Genomic DNA, 17,093 nt, shown 5'->3' on the forward strand with positions numbered 1-17,093 from the left:
TGACATTGTCAAACCATCTATTGAGTGAGGTTGGAGGGGGTATAGGCGAAAGTAGGGCGGATAAAGCTGTGAAGGCAAGCAATTAGCATCGTTGGTCGAGAATGATAGTGAAGATAGCGTCGTATTACGCCTCAATGGAACATACCGGTCGGAGTTGTAGACCTTGGCATCAGTGCCGAGAAGCTCCTTCTCGCGTGCCTTGTCGGCGTAGTACCGACGGACCTGATCGCGGTCCTCCTCGGCCTGGAGGAGAGGAGTGAGGTGCAGACGTGACCACATCTTCTCACGGGCGAGCTCACTATCGTTCGATTGTCAGCTCCTGAGTTCTTTTGTTTCTTTCCACTACAAATCTTATATCGGGTCCCAAATGCGGTTCGCTCGGGTCGATCGGAGGAAGGAGAGGAGCCTGGTGCTGGGCGAAACGTACCGTTGCTCGCGGACACCGTGGAAGTACTTGTAGAATCCGTAGGCCATGATCAAGTGCATGCCAATCATGTAGTAACCGGGCTTGAAGCCGCGGGCAGGGACGTTGCGCTATAGAGGGTGAGCATGAGATCCTTGATGCTTTCGTGCTGGGTGCGCGGGGCCATTGGGACCCCAGGAGCTGCATAGTACCGCTTACCTTGTACTGGACTTGAGCGTAGCCCCCCGTTGGGGGCATATCCTGAGGCATTGTGGCGGTATTAAGCGGGTGGAGGGCTTGGAGGGATAACGAGGAGCCGCTGTGACGATTGGAGAAGTTGGGTCTGGAGGGTCACGTGAGAAAGTGCACAGTAATGAGGGCTACGGCACATCTCATTGGCTGGCATGGTTTCGGAGCGGGTGCTTTTTCAACTCCCGATCTACACTCGACAGCCCACTTTTTTGTTTTGCTTGCCAATTCGACTACACAACAATGGAGGATCAAGAGCGACCTCGGAAATTAGCTAAGCTAGATCACCCCGAAGAAGCCACGTCCGAGGTGCCAGAGCCTGCCATGGCCGGATCTGTTGTTGCCGCCAACGAACCGGAGGCTGCGGGCACTCAGATTGGAAACGAACCCCACGACCTCTCCGGATCTACGGTTCAAAAGACCGAACCTGCTGCCAATGAATCTACACCCCAGGATGTCGCTGAGGGAGCTGCGCCCCCAATGTCAAAAAACCAAATGAAGAAGATCCGCCGTGCAGAAGCTCACCAGCAAAAGCGCATGCTCCAGAAGGCCCAGAAGAAGGAAAAGAACATAGTAAAGAAAGAACGTCGGCGCGCTATGTTTGACGAGGCAAGGGAAAAGGGTGGCCAAGAAGCTGTCGACAAGCTGCGAGAGACATTGCGTGGCACGAAAGCTAAGCACGCTAAGGCAACACTCATACCTCTGACCTTGGTGATGGACTGCGGCTACGATGATCTGATGTCAGAGCGAGAGCGCATCTCTTTGGCAGGTCAGCTCACTCGATCATACTCGGACAACAGCCGCGCAAAGTATAATGCGCACATGATGTTCTCGTCATTTGATAAACTATTGAAAGTGCGCTTCCATACTGTTTTGGCAACCCACAAAAACTGGAAGCGCGTCCGCATTATGCAAGAAGACTTTGTGCATGCTGGCAAACTGGCCCTAAAACAGATGACAGGTCCTCGTGGAGGCCAGCTTGTTGGACCGTTCGCTGACCAAACTGATGCGAAGCCCGAGGATGGGGAAATTATCTATCTCAGCAGTGATAGTGAGAATACCTTGACCGAGTTGAAGCCTTACAGCACTTATATTGTTGGGGCGTTGGTGGATAAGAACAGACATAAGGCGGTCTGCTACAACCAGGCAGTTGCGAAGGGTATCAAAACTGCCAAATTGCCGATTGGGCAGTACATTCAAATGGCACATCGCCCGGTGCTAGCCACAAACCATGTCATTGAGATCATGCTCCAATGGTTGGAGCTTCGGGACTGGGGCAAGGCATTCATGAAAGTTATCCCGACCCGGAAAGGTGGAGCATTGAGAGATGTGCAGGGTGAGGGTACGGAGGATGCTGAAGACGCTGAAGATGCTGCTGAGGATGCTGCTGAGGATGCTACTGAGGAAGAACTTCAACAAGAACAGCTCAAGCAGCTGGAAGAGATTGAGGACTTGGAGGAAGGAACTGAGGATGGAAAGGAAGAGAAGCAATAGCTTGACTTATCTTCAACAAACAACATGTACACATATTCAAACAATGGAAAAGCGAAAGCCACCCTGATACCACAGCGCCTATGCTTTGGTGCTGATTGCTGTCTGCATAGAGATTTTGACCTGTTTGTGCTTTGACATTTCTTTGATCAGTGCTTCGGTGACTTTCATTGGTTCTGTACGTGTCCTGTGCATCTTTGGATTCCTTTGTATGTCTATGTCCTTCCATTCAGGCCAGCAGAGAAGTACAGAAGTAAAGCATGCCCAATTTGGCATAGGGCAAGCCGTCCACTGGAACTCACGATGCTTACTCAGCAGGTAGCCACGGCAGCCACAGTCTATGACGGAGGCGATTTTCTTTGTGATTATTATTGCAAGAAGCACTTCCAAGGTTGCTTTTGCTCTCTATCCTTTTAAGCAGAAGAGCCTCTGCTACGGTTTCTGCTCCCTCCATTCTTTTTCAGATCACCTTTCCTTCCCTTATTTCTCTCTTCTCCAAGTGCCTGCCACATTTTTGTTTGGCAGCTGCCCCTCGCAACCATGTTTATGCTCCGCAACGGTAAGCAACACGCTTTTCATGCCCCGCCAAACCCCTCCATATCCAGTCGCTTTTTGCTCTCAAATAGCTTGGAGTTAGTAAACTAATCTCTCGTATCTTTTACATTCATTAGTGAGCAAATTCCTGTTCGGTGACGCTTCAAAAGAAGCCATCATCGCAATTCCCCAGGGAGAGCTGTATCTGGTCCGCCCACAATCGCCCAAGGGTTACTCGGAGCTTATCTTCAAGGACGCTGCTGCCACAATCCGACGTACCGGCCAGGACTTCCAATACCAGCTTGTCATTCAGAGAGCCTACGAAGAGGGCGAGGAAGAGCTTGCCGACGACGACGGTGAGCAAGGCGCAGGTGACGGTTTAGATAAGGACGAGAAGGTTTTCCTCCTGGATCAAACCCTTCACTTCCGGTCGGAACTTCGTGACGGAGGAGCCAAAATCTTGGCTTGGGATGACCTAAGCGGTGACGCTGGTGATCTTTTTGAGTTCATCTGCGACTCCTCAGTCCCATCAGACAAAGTTGCCACGTTTGAAGTTGCTGCTCTTCAGTGTCAGTACGAACGTAAACACCGCCGCAGCGCCCAGAAGGCCACGGAGGCAGAATTGCAAGAATTCTCATACAACGAAGAGGAGCCTCTTCCCTCTGCTAGTCCGGTCGCTTCTCCGACTACAAAGCCACACAGAAATTCCTTCACAGCAGAGGAATCCACTGCAGCTATGACAAGAGATGTGGAATATGCCCAGTCTAAGGGGCAGATCAAGACTGCCACTCTCGAAGAGGAGCCGACTATTGCCCCACCTTCTGCAGCCCATCCCGAAGCCAAGGAGATTCTTAGCAAGGAAAACGCTGAGCTGCATCTGTTTGACTTCTCGACTGGAACATTTGTTCTGCAGGAGTCCGAAATCGTTGCCTCTGTTTCAGAGGTAGGTACTTGGCAGTACTGGCTCCAGATTTCTGGCAAGGAGAAGGAGTGGCTGGGACAGGCTGTCGTGGCCGATATCAACCCTGTCTTCAACTTTGAATATCTGTCATTCATCTTCAATCACTACGGTGAAGATGGCGCGGCCTACTCATGGCTCCTGCGTTTCAAAGATCAAGCCTCGGAAGAGCGGTTCCAGGAGGGTCTGATGCAAGCCCTGTGGGAACAGCTCAATGAAATGAAGTGGACTAAGGTCAAGGAGAACGACCGCGACTATGTGCTCGATGCCTTCCAGGATCTCACCATGGAAGATGCCGATGACAAACTGGAGGAAGAACTTGAGGAGGAAGAGGAGGAGGCCGAAGAAGAGTATGACGGCGATCAGGACGATGCCCAGCGCAGTGAGCATTACGACAGCGACGAAGAGGAAGAAGATATCGTGACGCGCGATGCGGATGGAAACGTCAACTCTCAACTGGCAGTCGGCTACAAGCACGATCGATCATTCGTTGTGCGCGGGTCCAAAATCGGTGTCTTCAAGCATACCCCTCACAACAACCTTGAGTTCTCCACGACTATTTCGAAGGTTCAGACTCCCAAGGGTGCCCTGTTCAGCCCTAAGAAAGTTATGCTTCATGCTGAGGATCAGAACATGATTCTCCAGAATGGGAATGATCCCAATTCCCTGTACAAGATGGACTTGGAGTACGGCAAAATCGTCGACGAATGGAAGGTCCATGATGATATCGCCGTGGAGACTTTCGCTCCCGAAAATGTGAGTTATCTTTCGGCTTCCGAGCTTCCTTACCCCGTCAAACTAACCAATTTTCTACAGAAATTCGCACAAATGACTGCGGCACAGTCGTTCGTTGGTATCTCCAAGAATGCCCTCTTCAGAATTGATCCTCGTCTTGCTGGAAACAAGCTTGTCGATTCCGATCTGAAGCAGTACGCCAGCAAGAACGATTTCTCAGCCATGGCTACTACCGAAAAGGGATACCTTGCTGTTGCCTCCAACAAGGGTGACATTCGCATGTTCGACCGCCTGGGCATCAACGCCAAGACTCACATTCCGGCCCTTGGTGAGCCGATCATTGGTCTGGATGTCTCTGCAGACGGACGCTGGGTCCTGGCCACTTGCCGTACCTACCTTCTCCTCATCGATTCACTGCAGAAAGAGGGCAAGAATGAGGGCAAGCTCGGATTCGAGCGAGCTTTCGCGAAGGACTCCAAGCCACAGCCTCGCCGCCTTGGCTTGCAACCCGCACACGTTGCCCAGTTCCAGCACGAGACGAAACAGCCTATCGCATTCACACCAGCTCGCTTCAACACCGGTGTCGACTCCACTGAAACCAGTATCGTCACTGCCACTGGTCCCTTCATCATCACCTGGAGTATGAAGAAGGTTGTTGCGAATCGCAAGGACCCATACACCATCAAGCGATATGGTGAGAATGTCATGGCTGATAACTTCCGATTTGGTTCCGACAAGAATGTTATCGTCGCTCTGCCAAACGAGGTCAACATGGTCGCCAAGCGCACCTTCCAGAAGCCCACACGCGAGAGCATCGCTGGTCCAGCCACACCTCAACGTGCGCGCAGCGGATGGGGCAGTCGCCTCGGCAGAGATAGCATTGTCAACTCGCCTTATTAGTCTCCCCGTTCTCCCCCTTACGTTTCTCATCGGCTCCCGGATTTTGCTCTATTTCTGTACCATTACCCATACCCCTTGACGTTCTGCTTTCCCGTTTCTTTCAATGTTGTGATTTCTTCTGAGGGTTGCCCTTCTGACATCGCTGAATTCCCTCTATATCTGGGGGGCTCACGACGTTCACTACTATCTTTCTCGCTGACCTGACTTGCTTCTTTTTGGCGATATTGAGTTAGAGCCTAACAGATAGTATTCAGACCAAACGCTGGGATTCCTTTTTGATGAGGTAGTTCGCAAGTAGTTCAGACAAATCACAAATGAATAATTGACCAATCAATCAGTTGTTCCAAAGGATATCAAGAGTGTTGTCCATTGAAACAGGAACTCATCCCCGTCCTCGTCATCCGAATAGTAGTCCCCCATGACCGTCCACTTTCACATCCCGAATTTCTCCCCCAGACATCCCCCCATGAGATGAGCCTCATTCATATACTTATAGATTAAATTCTCACTAAACGCCTCCCCACTAAAGTAGCACCAATGAGGACCACAGTCTTCAACCGAACACTCGATATGCCCACATCCAGACGTTTTCATCGTCATAGTATCGCACTTAGAGCAAGGCTTGATGATCCTGACACTTCGTTCCTCATCTTCCTCCACACGCCTTACGCTCAGCATCTTGAATTCCCATCCCAGCCAGCCTAGCCTCCTCCACCTCCTGCTCCGCCAACACACTCTCCCTTTCCACCCTCTGCTTCTCCCGCTCCTCGCCACAATCATCACAGACCCAATGCGTCAGTTCAGAAGGCCCAGCCCGCGCACAGTTCCGCTCCATCGACTCCTTCGCAGTATGGCACTTCTGGCACCTCGCCTAGATCAACGTTCCCTGATCACGAACTGTATCCCCTAGATCTTTGACGGCGTGATACCCATTCCGTACTTTGCCAGTGTCCTAGATGCAGGATATCGTCGGCAGAATGGACACCCCAGTGCTGCTGTATTGATTATACAGCCTGTCGTGTTGATCTCTGCCAGGCCAATAGGAAAGGTACCCTCAGATACACACATAAGGCATGTCATCTGCCTATCTTCATGGCTCATGGCTCCAAAATGAAATGGTCGCGTCTAATAAGCGAGATTCTGTTTGGAGTCAGCCGAAAGGAGTTTTGAATTACCGCATATACACTTTGCAAATTGGACTTCATCGCCACTTCTTGACACGGCTTGGATTAAAGACCATTCTGGTGGCCATCTCCGACTTCATATGCCTGTTTAAGGAAGACAGTAGAGCAACGACGGGCCTTGGTACCTCGAGACATCTGTGGGTGGAGTATATACCGCATAGGACCAACATTCTACCTCCTTCAAATCCTATAAAGGCTGTACCTAGTTATTGTGGTCGATGGTGAATCTTTGTGTCGATAGACATCCAAGTATATATGGGCCAAGGAGAGACCAGAGCGTGCTAGCCATGAGATATAAACCGGGGGATTACCAGCGTTGCAATAGGCCTTCGACTTTCTATATACCTATGTAGGATCAGTCTAGAAATCATAGCAATGTCATGTGTCGGAGAGGAGATGATATTGAGAACTTATGTCTTATGCCTTGATTAGGGCTGACCGTTGGGTATGTGGAAAACCTGAGCGTAGTGTTTGCTTCATGAGAGATGGTTGCTTTTCCACCTCTTCATCCCCTGTTCTCTTCTTTCTTCCCTTCATCCCCTCTTCGTCTTCTTTTCTTCTCCTTCGTTTTTCGTCGTCCTGTCCTTTATTTCTATCTTTCAGTAGCCTTGATCCATGTCTCCTGTGCCATCAGCCAATACTTTCAATCTACATTTTTCTCACCCTGTTCCGAATCCCTTCATGACTGATCCGGACAAGGTATATGAGGCCTCGCCTCGTACGCCGAGAGATCAAGTTCCCTTTCTTGATGCCATCGATGAGTTTCACAGTCTTGGTGTCGGCCAGATTGTCTGTCTGCCACAGCTTGTTGTTTGTGGTTCCAGATGCAACGCCACTCACTCGATTCTTGAGGGCCTCGCACGTGTGCGCCTTCCAGTGAGGAATGAACCTGGCGTCTTGATTGTTACAATGATCATATTACGCTATCACGAAGTCCCTCGTTTCAGGGTGACCATCGAGCCCGGCCCTTGGAAAGAAAACAAAGACGATTTTCAGCGACTCGAGACATTCGAACCTATTGTTAGCGACATTGCTGAACAGCTACCGTTATGTGTTGAACAAGCTACCAAGTTTATCGAATCCATTACCGAGTTTGGATTTAGTGACAACATCATCCGAGTCGAAATCTTCGGTCCCGATAAACCCGACCTGACACTTATTAATCTGCCGCGATTGGTCTTCCCAGAGCGCTCAGCCTCTGGAGAGCGAGGGAAGGAGTTTGTCCAACGAATCAAAGCGACATACATGAAGAATCCACGCAGTATTCTCGTAACTGTGATCTCAGCAGAGGCTGACACTGGTATTGAGAAGGCATGCAGTCTCGGAGGGAAATATGCTCAGGGACAAAAGCGTGTCTTTGGCATTGTCACCCAGCTCGATAATCTTGAAGCGAACTCGAAGACGGCAACATCTTGGACGAAGATAATGAAACAACCGATTCCCGCATCGCTATTGGGATTGCACTTCCTATGCGGCCAATCATTTGGGTCACGATATGTATCAGACACTGAGAAAGACAAACAGGAGAACGCGTTCTTCAACCGAGAAGAGTGGGATGTTGTGACAAAGCTACTAACAGGAATGGAAAGACTACGACCTCGACTCGATGGTCTTCTTGCGACACACGTCCGAAACAGCTTCCCTGGCCTGGTTTCTGATATCGAAGACAAGCTCAAAGCCCACCAATCGAGACTGGCAAAGCTCAACATTCCTCGAGAGACTATTCAGCAACAGAAAGCCTTACTGTTTCATCTGAGTAGTGCTTTCGAACGTATTACTGAACAGGCATTGAGTGGCATGTACACCTCCGATTTCTTTACCACGTCCGTGGATAGTGAAAACCGCACTGTTCGTGATCCCCGACGCCTTCGTGCTAGGATCCGCGGACTGAACGAGGATTTTGCGGACATCATGGTAACTGCTGGATGTCGCCGATTCATTTATGATGTCAACCACCAGATAATCTCGTCACCCAACCCTGCCAACGCCTATGCAAACATAAGAATTCCAGAACACACGTATCGCGTAGCTTTTGAATGCGAGATCAACGAGCAAATTCAACAGCATCGAGGCATCGAATTTCCGGGAAATTTCAATCAGACACTGATAGGGAGTCTGTTTCGGGACCAATCAAAGCCATGGGAAGAAATTGCTCGAGTCCATCTGCTGAACTCATGGGAAGGCACCCGGGAGTTTACAAAGCTTTTGCTAGATCATCTTGTGGACCAAGATACATCTGCGGTGATAATGCATGATATCATTGACCCTCAGCTTGATTCCATGAAAGACACTTTACTGGCAAAACTCGAGGAATTGACTGCTCACAATAAGCGAGGCTATCCATTGCCTCTTCATCGGACCTATCTTCGTGGTCAATCATTGTCTCTTGATCAGAGCTGTCTTGTCAAAATGCCAATGTGCAAAAGCGATCGCCTCTTGACCAAGCTTGAACAAACGCTTAGGTCTAATCCGCAATATGCTTTCACTAAAAGTTTTTCAATCGAAGAACTCAAGATGGCTGCATTAAGCTTGGAATTCTCAGACAACCAGTTCGCAGTCTCGGAAATTGTTGACCAGATGCAATCGTATTACAACGTGAGTTACGATATCCAAGTTGATATAGATATCAGCAACCAAAAAGCACAATAATTTAGAAATACTAATGTGAAATAGCATGCACTTGCGGTCTTCATTGACAATGTTTCCACCCTCGGAATTGAAAACTGTCTTCTCGCTCCTCTGGGTAGCATATTGACAACCCAAAAGATCAGCAACATGGACGACAGCGAGATTGCAAAACTATTCATTGGCACGCAAGGTCTGCAAGGTAGGTTGACTAGCAGATCAGAGAAGTTACAAACCGCATCACAAAAATTGCAGAGATTCAGACCCCTCAACTGGCCAGCTGCACGACCTGCACAACCTGCACCAAACTCGCAACCTGTACCTCAACCTTCTACCCTGACAAATGTTGCACCCCGAGGCATGTTGTTCACCGGTAAGCCCCCGAACCCGTTCGCGATATCGAACGGGGAATCTCCATTTGCAGGCATGAACACCAGACCTAGTTTCCATCCCCCGTTGTCGACCAACCCGGGACTATTCATGAACGGCCGTTCTCCCTATCACAGTAATATGTTCAACTACAAGCGCGATTTGAAAAATGCAATCTTTTCCGCTAGTCATTGCGCGGATCTTTTCACTGCAAAGCCTTCCTCAATTCCTACCGGTTTTGGGCCATCTCAATTCGCATCTACTGGGCCTTGGGCGACAGCTACATCGGCAGCAAACACGATTTGGCCCCCTTATGCTGCATTCTCTCCTGCGAAACGCAGCCTTGATCTTGATCGGTAAGTACATGATGTTTTGCACTGCTACATACGTTTTCGTCCAGTTTGCTGTTCTGATTATCCTCACTTTCTAACGCACTGCGTTCTTGTCTATTGTGCTATAATAGCAGTGGGCTAACATGGTTTGATTATCTCTTAGGAATGTGTTTTACTTATCAGAGATGGACGCTAGCAATAAGGTAACCAATCGATACCAGTCGATCTCTTTGGCCGAGTCGTGCAAGAGATTCTCATTCGAGGTAGGAATGCTGTATTGATTGTTGTGAGCCCTCGCTGATTTGGATATAGGAGCTGCGATGGGCATACTATGAGCTCGGGCAAGATAAGGGTAAGGGTGCTGCGCAGAAAACTACCTAGGCGTCGAGGGAGAGAGCTTTGAGAAAGGACGGTCGTTGAAAAGAACTACAGCGATCATCGACTTGATTTTGAGAATTACAGGAAGCCCGCAAACCAATTGAAAAGAACAGGAAGTGGGAAACAGAAAAAAAATTGAAAAAGCAGGCAATATCACAAAAAAAAAAAAAGAACACCAGGTGCTGGGAGATGAAGGATGAGATGGATGGGTGACTGGGATATGGGGGCAATGTTTCGCAAAATACTCAAAAAAAAGCAAACGTAGCTGTCAGATAGCAAGAACCAATTGCATGTAAGATGTACTGTTATTTGGCTCCCACAAGTACGTTTATTAGAGAGATAGATGCATGGAGCAGTGGATCAAGGCAAAGCACACGAAAGCACCAGAGGAGATTCGACATCACATAGCCATCTGGATATCTGCAAAACGGTAAAGACTAACTATTAAATAAGACCCAAAGGCCAATTTCCTGCATGGAACATTCGGGTATTCTATGTAACTTGATGAATGCCAAAGTCCGCTCCTGTCGGCCCCTTTTATGACGCACAGTATCATTATCTGAGATTGGAGCTCTCAATGCTTATATCCTCCCTGATACAAGCAGACCCTTTATATACAGCCAGTGCAAGGGATCAGGGTGTTGCATATGGTCATTCAAGAGCCCACATACCACACCTCGACTCCAAGTACATCGAACTTGACGCCCTCATCAGAGAGGGGCTCGTTGCCGAATGTCTGACACGGTGCACTCACGCCCTTTTCGAGACTGCTGTCAACCCACAATCCATAGTGACCATCACTATTGCCAAATATTAGTCAAGAAATCGAAAGGGCACTGGGAAAATAAGCCACTTACCCGCCTCCTAGACTGAGAAATCCAGTTTCACAGAAGATCATATAATCATTAACCCCGCTGTAGGGGAAAGCCTTGAAACGAATACGTTCAGGCGTGCTCGCCCCACTGCGCGAAGGGGTATGGATAGAAGAAGGCGACGGAGGTGCAAGCACACCGCCACTCGCAGCGGCGATATTAGTTTTAATATTCATGTTAAGATTGTGAGAGGGCGATTCCGCCCTCGCAGGCTTTGATTTGCCGTCGTTGCGCAGGGTGCTCCAGCGGCCGGCGGTTATGGTATCAGCGGAGGGTGGGGGAGGAAGACCAGCCCGCTCGAGCGCCTCCTCGGATTGGGGTCCTTCTTCGCCTTGGAGGGTGAGGGGGAAGTTTGCCGGGGGTGGGAGCACGCTAGAGCGCCAGAGGAAGCACTCGCCGGTGCCGAAGAACTGCGAGTCTGGGTGCGGGGCATCGGTCATGTAGGCGCCGAAGACGGTGCCGGAGGGGGAGGAGTCACGTATGACGAGGACGTAGCCCGCCCGCGGGCTACGGTGCGAGAACTCGGCGCAGTTCTCGTAGAGGGTGGAGAGGGAGGCGCCATCGCGATCGAGGCTGTAGGCGAGACGCCAGGTCTCGGCAAGTTGGAGGCGGGGGGGTACTAGCAGGCGGATTTCTTCTGCTAGTGCGCGCGTGAGGAGTTGTTGTTGCAGTAAGTCTGCGGATTTGGGGATTTCGAGGGTGAGGGGTGTGAGTGGTGGTGGTTGGAAGGGTGAGGCTGTTCGGCGCGGTGCGAAGACTTCGGAGGAAGTGGAAGACCTCGACCATGGCATGATTGACGGCATTTCTTTGCCTATATCGGGGTCGGTTATACGACGGTAAAGCCCAGAGACGACGTGGCTGACGGGGTAGGAGAAGTAGGAGGCGGCGGAGTGGTAGGGTGGTCTTTGGGGGGTGGGCGATGCTGGAGTGGAGGAGGAGGTAGTGTGGGAGGCGGTTTTTCCTTGTGACGCGGACGACATGCGGACAATTCGAGTCAATTGCTGGCTGAGGGTGGTTTCTGGAGAGAAGAAGAAGTATGAGTTGGAAGGTGGAAGCGCTATCGCTTATCATGTGGGGAAGCAAACGTCAAGCTCCCAAGTATCGTGCACCTGGGCAGCCCTACAGGGTTACCTAACAACCTTGGCGTGGCATGATTATGTACAGGAATTGATATTTGCCAGTGTCTGCAGTTCAATTACGTATTGCCATGGCCAGAAATATGTACGGACACCAGCTGACCTGAGATCTACTTGGCTTTTAAGGTCAAAATAAGGCTGAACTCTGTTATAGATCCAGGCAACATTTGCCGAGCATATCTCAAGGTCAGAAATGTTGTTCCAATTGAACTAAGATGCAAGGGACATTCCATGCTATTGGCATAATCAAAAACGCCATGATCCTTCTAGATAATAGACTTGCTGATATGTAATATCATCAGAAAGGTCAAATCAATGCAGACGATGGTATCTTAGTGTGTATCAAACGATTCAAAGGGCAATTAGTTCTTTCAGGCATCTGGACGAAGATCCACTGTGTCGAATTCTAACCCACTGACTTCGACAACGTGCCCTGGCCGCAATGCCCCAGTGTAAATATTCTCTTCGGCATGTGGGTGGAACAGACCGGTCTGGCTGCAGTTTAGAACCGTCTTGAGACCCGGAGGATCAGTCAGTCGGAACACACCCCAGTCGGGGGTTTTACTCGGAGCGCACACAATTGCAATGCTCTCGGGCAGCATCACTTGATAACCGCAGTGCGTGTGGAGGTCGCGCGAGCTCATGAAGCAGGTCTGCGAGGGATGTGTATGGATCCAGCCAAGCGTCATCAAATCCTCGGAGTCGCAGTAGTCGAAAAGAGCCGACTCATTCACCGTCTCACATGTGTCTGATGTCGATGTCTGCTCAGGGATGACCAGTTTTGATATAAAGAGCGCGTTGGAGACCAGAGTTCCGCATAAGATACCACAAGTCTCAAGATTGGCACGAGTGTTCGGGGAAGCTAGAGATAAAAAGCGGGATCGGAGGTTCGCGGGCAAGAAGACCGAACGCAAAGGAGTCCCATTTTCGAGATATGCCGATGGTTTGAATGTGTAACTCGAGGGATCTAGATCCGAACGTGTGGGGGTAGTTTCTTTAGGGACTTGCATCTTCTCAGGCACTGCCGGAGTCGGCGATATCTTAGCAGGCAGTGAGGGTGCCATGGCTATTGCAGAACTATCGATAATGGATGCTCGGCTAGGCATAAGGTGCTCTTTAGGAGGTAATATCGGGGGTGCATGGCGTTCGGCATTCTTATCAAGGATAGCAATGTGGCCCGGAGACACAGTAGGCTCTAGGGCCCTTTGGCGCGGTACGGTTGGATACTTATATGCGGACATATCGGACAAAGGAAGCTCAGACACTTTGGTACCTTGGCCATAAGCTTGCCTCGTGTGGTCGATGTTGGACCTGATGTTTTGAATCCGTTGGCTGAGATCTTGATCCCCCATGCGACTGTCTGGTTTGGTGTGTTCCCCGTCTCCCCAAACACCCGCTGCGCGACGACTTTCCAGTCCTTCGATGGATGGCCCTGAAAGACCCTTTGAACCTCGGACGGTGGCTCGGCGGTTGAGCTCCGATTGGGCTAGCTGCACAGCGAGATCTCGATTCTCTCCTGCTTCTAAAGGCTCTGCCACACCAGCGAGAGCAGGATCTGGGACTTGGTCTCGCGGTTCGGCGATGATTTTGGCTTGTGAGGGGTGTTTTCGAGATTCACGCTCCCGCATCAACTGAGTATATCGCTCATATCGCTTATTGATCCGCGGCCTTAGAACTTCCAGCTTGCTAAGGTTTTTCTCAACCTCTTTCTCAGCTGCCACCAGGGCCTTGCGATCTTCGTCATTCTTTTTCGTATCAGGGTGCTTGGAAAGATGGACCAAGATTAACTGGGCATGACGGAAGAGAATGAGATAGGCTTGTTCATCGTGTCCTTCACGTTCGTAAATACGAGCCTATCATTTCAAAACAAAGTTAGCAATCGTGAAATGGTCGCAATCCCAGTGCAGGTAGTAGGTATGACTAACCTCTCGCAAAAGCGTGGCGGCAGTCCTCAGCCAATATTTTAGAGGAACAGAAGCGTTATACTCATAGTTCTGAGCTATGCGTGTGATATTCTCAACACTTTGAGGAGCAGTGCCTCCGCTTGCGCCTCTCATCGCATTGGAAGCCATGGTGGAGTATGTTAAGGTAGGGGTGATGATGAGGTGGCCAATGTGATGTTGAGCAGTAGATCAAACCCAAAAGAGCATGGCGATACAGGAATTTCCGAGACCTGGAAAGACCAGAGAAGATTGTGGGAGCCGCATCTAGGCGACGTACAAGGGCAGCCTGATGAGGGGAGAGTGAGTGGGATGAGAGCGGGAAGCTTGGTCTCTCCGCTCTCCGCTCTCCGTCAAAAAAAGATGGAACTGTTTCTACACAATGTTCCCTTCTATTGATAGATCCTATCTACTTTCTTGTCTTCACATTTGATCATGAGTATTTCATTATAGCCATTGGCATTTGCCGCATCTTAAACAATGCATGAAATCACGAGGTTGCGCCAACCGTTGGCGCGCTTCCCTATAACAAAGCAGCTTCATGAAGTTATCAAACAACGCAGAACCAAAGCTCGACCCGAATTTGTGAGCGATAGTCTAATAGGTGAGCTCTTAGTCTTACATCTGCTCTGAAATTGTTATATACATCGTGATGCTCATGCGCGCTGGAATTCGCAGATGATATCGTCCAGCGAGTATCACCCTACCTTCTCCAGAACCCACCGTTGGACATTGTGGACTTTTGGCCTGGGGCTGGTCTTTTGTCTACTAAACTGAATGATCTGCTTAAACCTCGCCGCCATTTGCTTGTCGAGCCAAATGTCCTTGTCGCCGACAAATTCCTCAAGCCTCTCACCCAGAGCAACCCGTGTTACAAGCTCATCAATGAAAGCATGTATGACAAAACGGATTGGGCCGATTTCCTCGTAACCCATTTCCCAGAGCAAGTTCCTCATAACCGACAAGTCTCCGAGGCTTTACCGAAGAATGACACACTCCTCGTGCTGGCTAATTTGCCTGCCGCCAGTTCTCGTCTGGATCATTTCAGACCTGGCCGCTGGTGGCTCGGGATGTTGAATAACTGTTTACATCAAACCGGGTTGAATGCATATGGATCTATTCGAGTTCTTGCCACATCACCCTTCAGCGACATCGCGGCTGTGTTGCCAAGGTCTGCCAACGAACGCACACGAACTGGGTTGCTGGCAGAGACCTTGGGCTTACACACCATAGAGATTGCAAGCCCGGCTGGACCCGAACCAAGCCATCAATGGCGCGGTTGGGACATCATCCACGACAACCGAAAGCGAGTGGCTCAAAGAACTGCAGCAACTGGCATTGTCACTCCACCCAACCGAGAGTTTCCCCCTTTAGAGCCGGTGCCACCAGTTACTGGCCGTGGCAAAAAGGAGGCACCCTATGAACCCCGAGTATATCTCGATGTTCATAAGGAGATGTTCAAGGCCATCGCAGCAGGGGATGAGTTGGGCCTTAGCACGATTCGTGAAACCACAGACCCCAAAGCCCAGGCAATTATTAAAGAACGGCAATTGGCTATTACAAAACTCGCCAGGGATAATAAAGCGGCCTATACCCGTCAAAGATTTGCCAACATGAGACTCAAGATTGACGAAGTCACGCGGGCGTTCTCACGTGCGGCTACGGATCCCAAGGAGACTCCTGAGAGCCTGAAGGCGTTGGATGATGAGATAATATCCCTCAAGTCTACTTTTGACCAGGAGCTGTCAAGTACGCACTTTATTTTGACCCGGCTGCATGGACAGACCGTCGATGACGCTCGCTTGGTCTTCGTATCCAACAACTTTGATGATTCCATCCTGGCACATGACCGACGGCCTTTCGAGCCCTTATACGTCGAATATGAGGAGATTTATCCCCGTGCGATCCCGCGTGGACTGATATATTTCGAAGCGGATCCCAACCCGCCCGCTTTGAAGAAAATACATGATCTGCCAAGCGCACTGCGGCCAGAGGTACTTGAGCGACTCTTCATATTGATGTCGATTGTCGGCAACCGCGGTACCATGTCGCTCACCGAACTGTTCGAAATTCTTTTCCCGAAACGAGCCATTAATGATCTTGTGCGCGCTATCCCACCGCTTGCGACGTTTGCCGAAAAACGACTCAAACCTGGCTGTGGCCCGATGCCCCTACCCGACGGATCAACGTCGGACCCGGTTTCTAGCTACCAGGATAATGTGGACTATGATCTCCGTGAAGTTCGACTCCGCATTCTGTCGGTGTCAACGCTGGTGGATATTTTGATGGAGTACGAGAAGCTGCCGGATAAGCTCTCTCTCATGCATTTCAGCCGGGTACTTGGTGGGACGATGACCATGTCGCAAATAGGGGAAGAGGCGAACAACATGCGCATTCGATAGGGCTGTGTATTTCCGTATATTATGCTGTACTCCGTACAGAGTACATTAGAGTGGAGACTCCAGTGTCCATCTGACTTCCAAGGTTCGGACCTGTCCAGGGTTGCACTTGCACGAGGCCAAAGGATTGGCTGTGCGGAGTACGGAGTAGGTGAGTCACAATCATGACTACATTATGTAGACTCTATCCATCACATATGTAGGTGTTCCGGAAATTGCGAAATAATCCCCTCCGTATACTCCGTACTCCGTACAAACAGAACAGAAATGGCCGTTGAGACGCCTCCAGTGGAGTCATCGGGCCGCATTAGGCCATTTGACTCCAGGTCTTATAGAAATACTAAACAGTGAACATGCAAGACATATGTTGCATGGCTAATAGGAAGCAAGTAAAGCATCACTCTGCAGGGAAATGAACTGGTGGAGCCCGATCAGCGCCCCAGTTGAGTCCCCAGATTAATTTCCTTTGGACTGCTCACTGACACCGTAGTATCCTACTGTCACGGTTAATCTTATTAGTTCTTCTCGGACTCATTTCCTTGTTACGTTCGAGACCGGAGTGGGCCGGTTCGGTTTTTTTTTTTTCTT

General features: G+C 50.0%; 8 protein-coding genes across 8 annotated transcripts; 4 read left to right on the forward strand and 4 right to left on the reverse strand.

The window, feature by feature from the left end:
- Positions 1–17: 17 nt before the first annotated feature.
- Positions 18–745, reverse strand: N7457_005686 (putative NADH-ubiquinone oxidoreductase subunit GRIM-19; the record flags this gene model as incomplete). Its single annotated transcript, XM_057176730.1, has 4 exons — positions 18–66; positions 146–298; positions 428–534; positions 623–745. Coding segments are annotated over 4 exons (432 nt in total), but the record flags the coding sequence as incomplete, so codon positions are not given.
- Positions 746–895: 150 nt separating this feature from the next.
- On the forward strand, positions 896–2,146 carry trm10 (tRNA (guanine(9)-N(1))-methyltransferase; the record flags this gene model as incomplete). Its single annotated transcript, XM_057176731.1, has 1 exon — positions 896–2,146. The coding sequence occupies one exon, from the start codon at positions 896–898 to the stop codon at positions 2,144–2,146; it is 1,251 nt and encodes a 416-aa protein (XP_057031033.1).
- A 337-nt stretch (positions 2,147–2,483) lies between these two features.
- Positions 2,484–5,270, forward strand: N7457_005688 (uncharacterized protein; the record flags this gene model as incomplete). Its single annotated transcript, XM_057176732.1, has 3 exons — positions 2,484–2,685; positions 2,815–4,391; positions 4,452–5,270. 3 exons carry the CDS (start codon positions 2,484–2,486, stop codon positions 5,268–5,270), a joined length of 2,598 nt encoding a protein of 865 aa, XP_057031034.1.
- Positions 5,271–5,916: 646 nt separating this feature from the next.
- On the reverse strand, positions 5,917–6,105 carry N7457_005689 (uncharacterized protein; the record flags this gene model as incomplete). Its single annotated transcript, XM_057176733.1, has 1 exon — positions 5,917–6,105. One exon carries the CDS (start codon positions 6,103–6,105, stop codon positions 5,917–5,919), a length of 189 nt encoding a protein of 62 aa, XP_057031035.1.
- A 1,030-nt stretch (positions 6,106–7,135) lies between these two features.
- Positions 7,136–10,161, forward strand: N7457_005690 (uncharacterized protein; the record flags this gene model as incomplete). Its single annotated transcript, XM_057176734.1, has 4 exons — positions 7,136–9,049; positions 9,128–9,804; positions 9,944–10,043; positions 10,093–10,161. The coding sequence occupies 4 exons, from the start codon at positions 7,136–7,138 to the stop codon at positions 10,159–10,161; spliced, it is 2,760 nt and encodes a 919-aa protein (XP_057031036.1).
- Positions 10,162–10,813: 652 nt separating this feature from the next.
- N7457_005691 (putative oxidative stress response protein Oxr1) lies at positions 10,814–12,010 on the reverse strand (the record flags this gene model as incomplete). The annotated part of the gene is made up of 2 exons (XM_057176735.1): positions 10,814–10,958; positions 11,016–12,010. The coding sequence occupies 2 exons, from the start codon at positions 12,008–12,010 to the stop codon at positions 10,814–10,816; spliced, it is 1,140 nt and encodes a 379-aa protein (XP_057031037.1).
- A 527-nt stretch (positions 12,011–12,537) lies between these two features.
- On the reverse strand, positions 12,538–14,238 carry N7457_005692 (putative endosome-associated ubiquitin isopeptidase (AmsH); the record flags this gene model as incomplete). Its single annotated transcript, XM_057176736.1, has 2 exons — positions 12,538–14,019; positions 14,092–14,238. The coding sequence occupies 2 exons, from the start codon at positions 14,236–14,238 to the stop codon at positions 12,538–12,540; spliced, it is 1,629 nt and encodes a 542-aa protein (XP_057031038.1).
- Positions 14,239–14,586: 348 nt separating this feature from the next.
- On the forward strand, positions 14,587–16,508 carry N7457_005693 (uncharacterized protein; the record flags this gene model as incomplete). The annotated part of the gene is made up of 2 exons (XM_057176737.1): positions 14,587–14,710; positions 14,785–16,508. The coding sequence occupies 2 exons, from the start codon at positions 14,587–14,589 to the stop codon at positions 16,506–16,508; spliced, it is 1,848 nt and encodes a 615-aa protein (XP_057031039.1).
- Positions 16,509–17,093: the final 585 nt, after the last annotated feature.

This window comes from Penicillium paradoxum, assembly GCF_028828445.1.
Source record: "Penicillium paradoxum strain IBT 22861 chromosome Unknown utg000005l_segment0_segment0, whole genome shotgun sequence".
Lineage (NCBI taxonomy): Eukaryota > Fungi > Ascomycota > Eurotiomycetes > Eurotiales > Aspergillaceae > Penicillium > Penicillium paradoxum.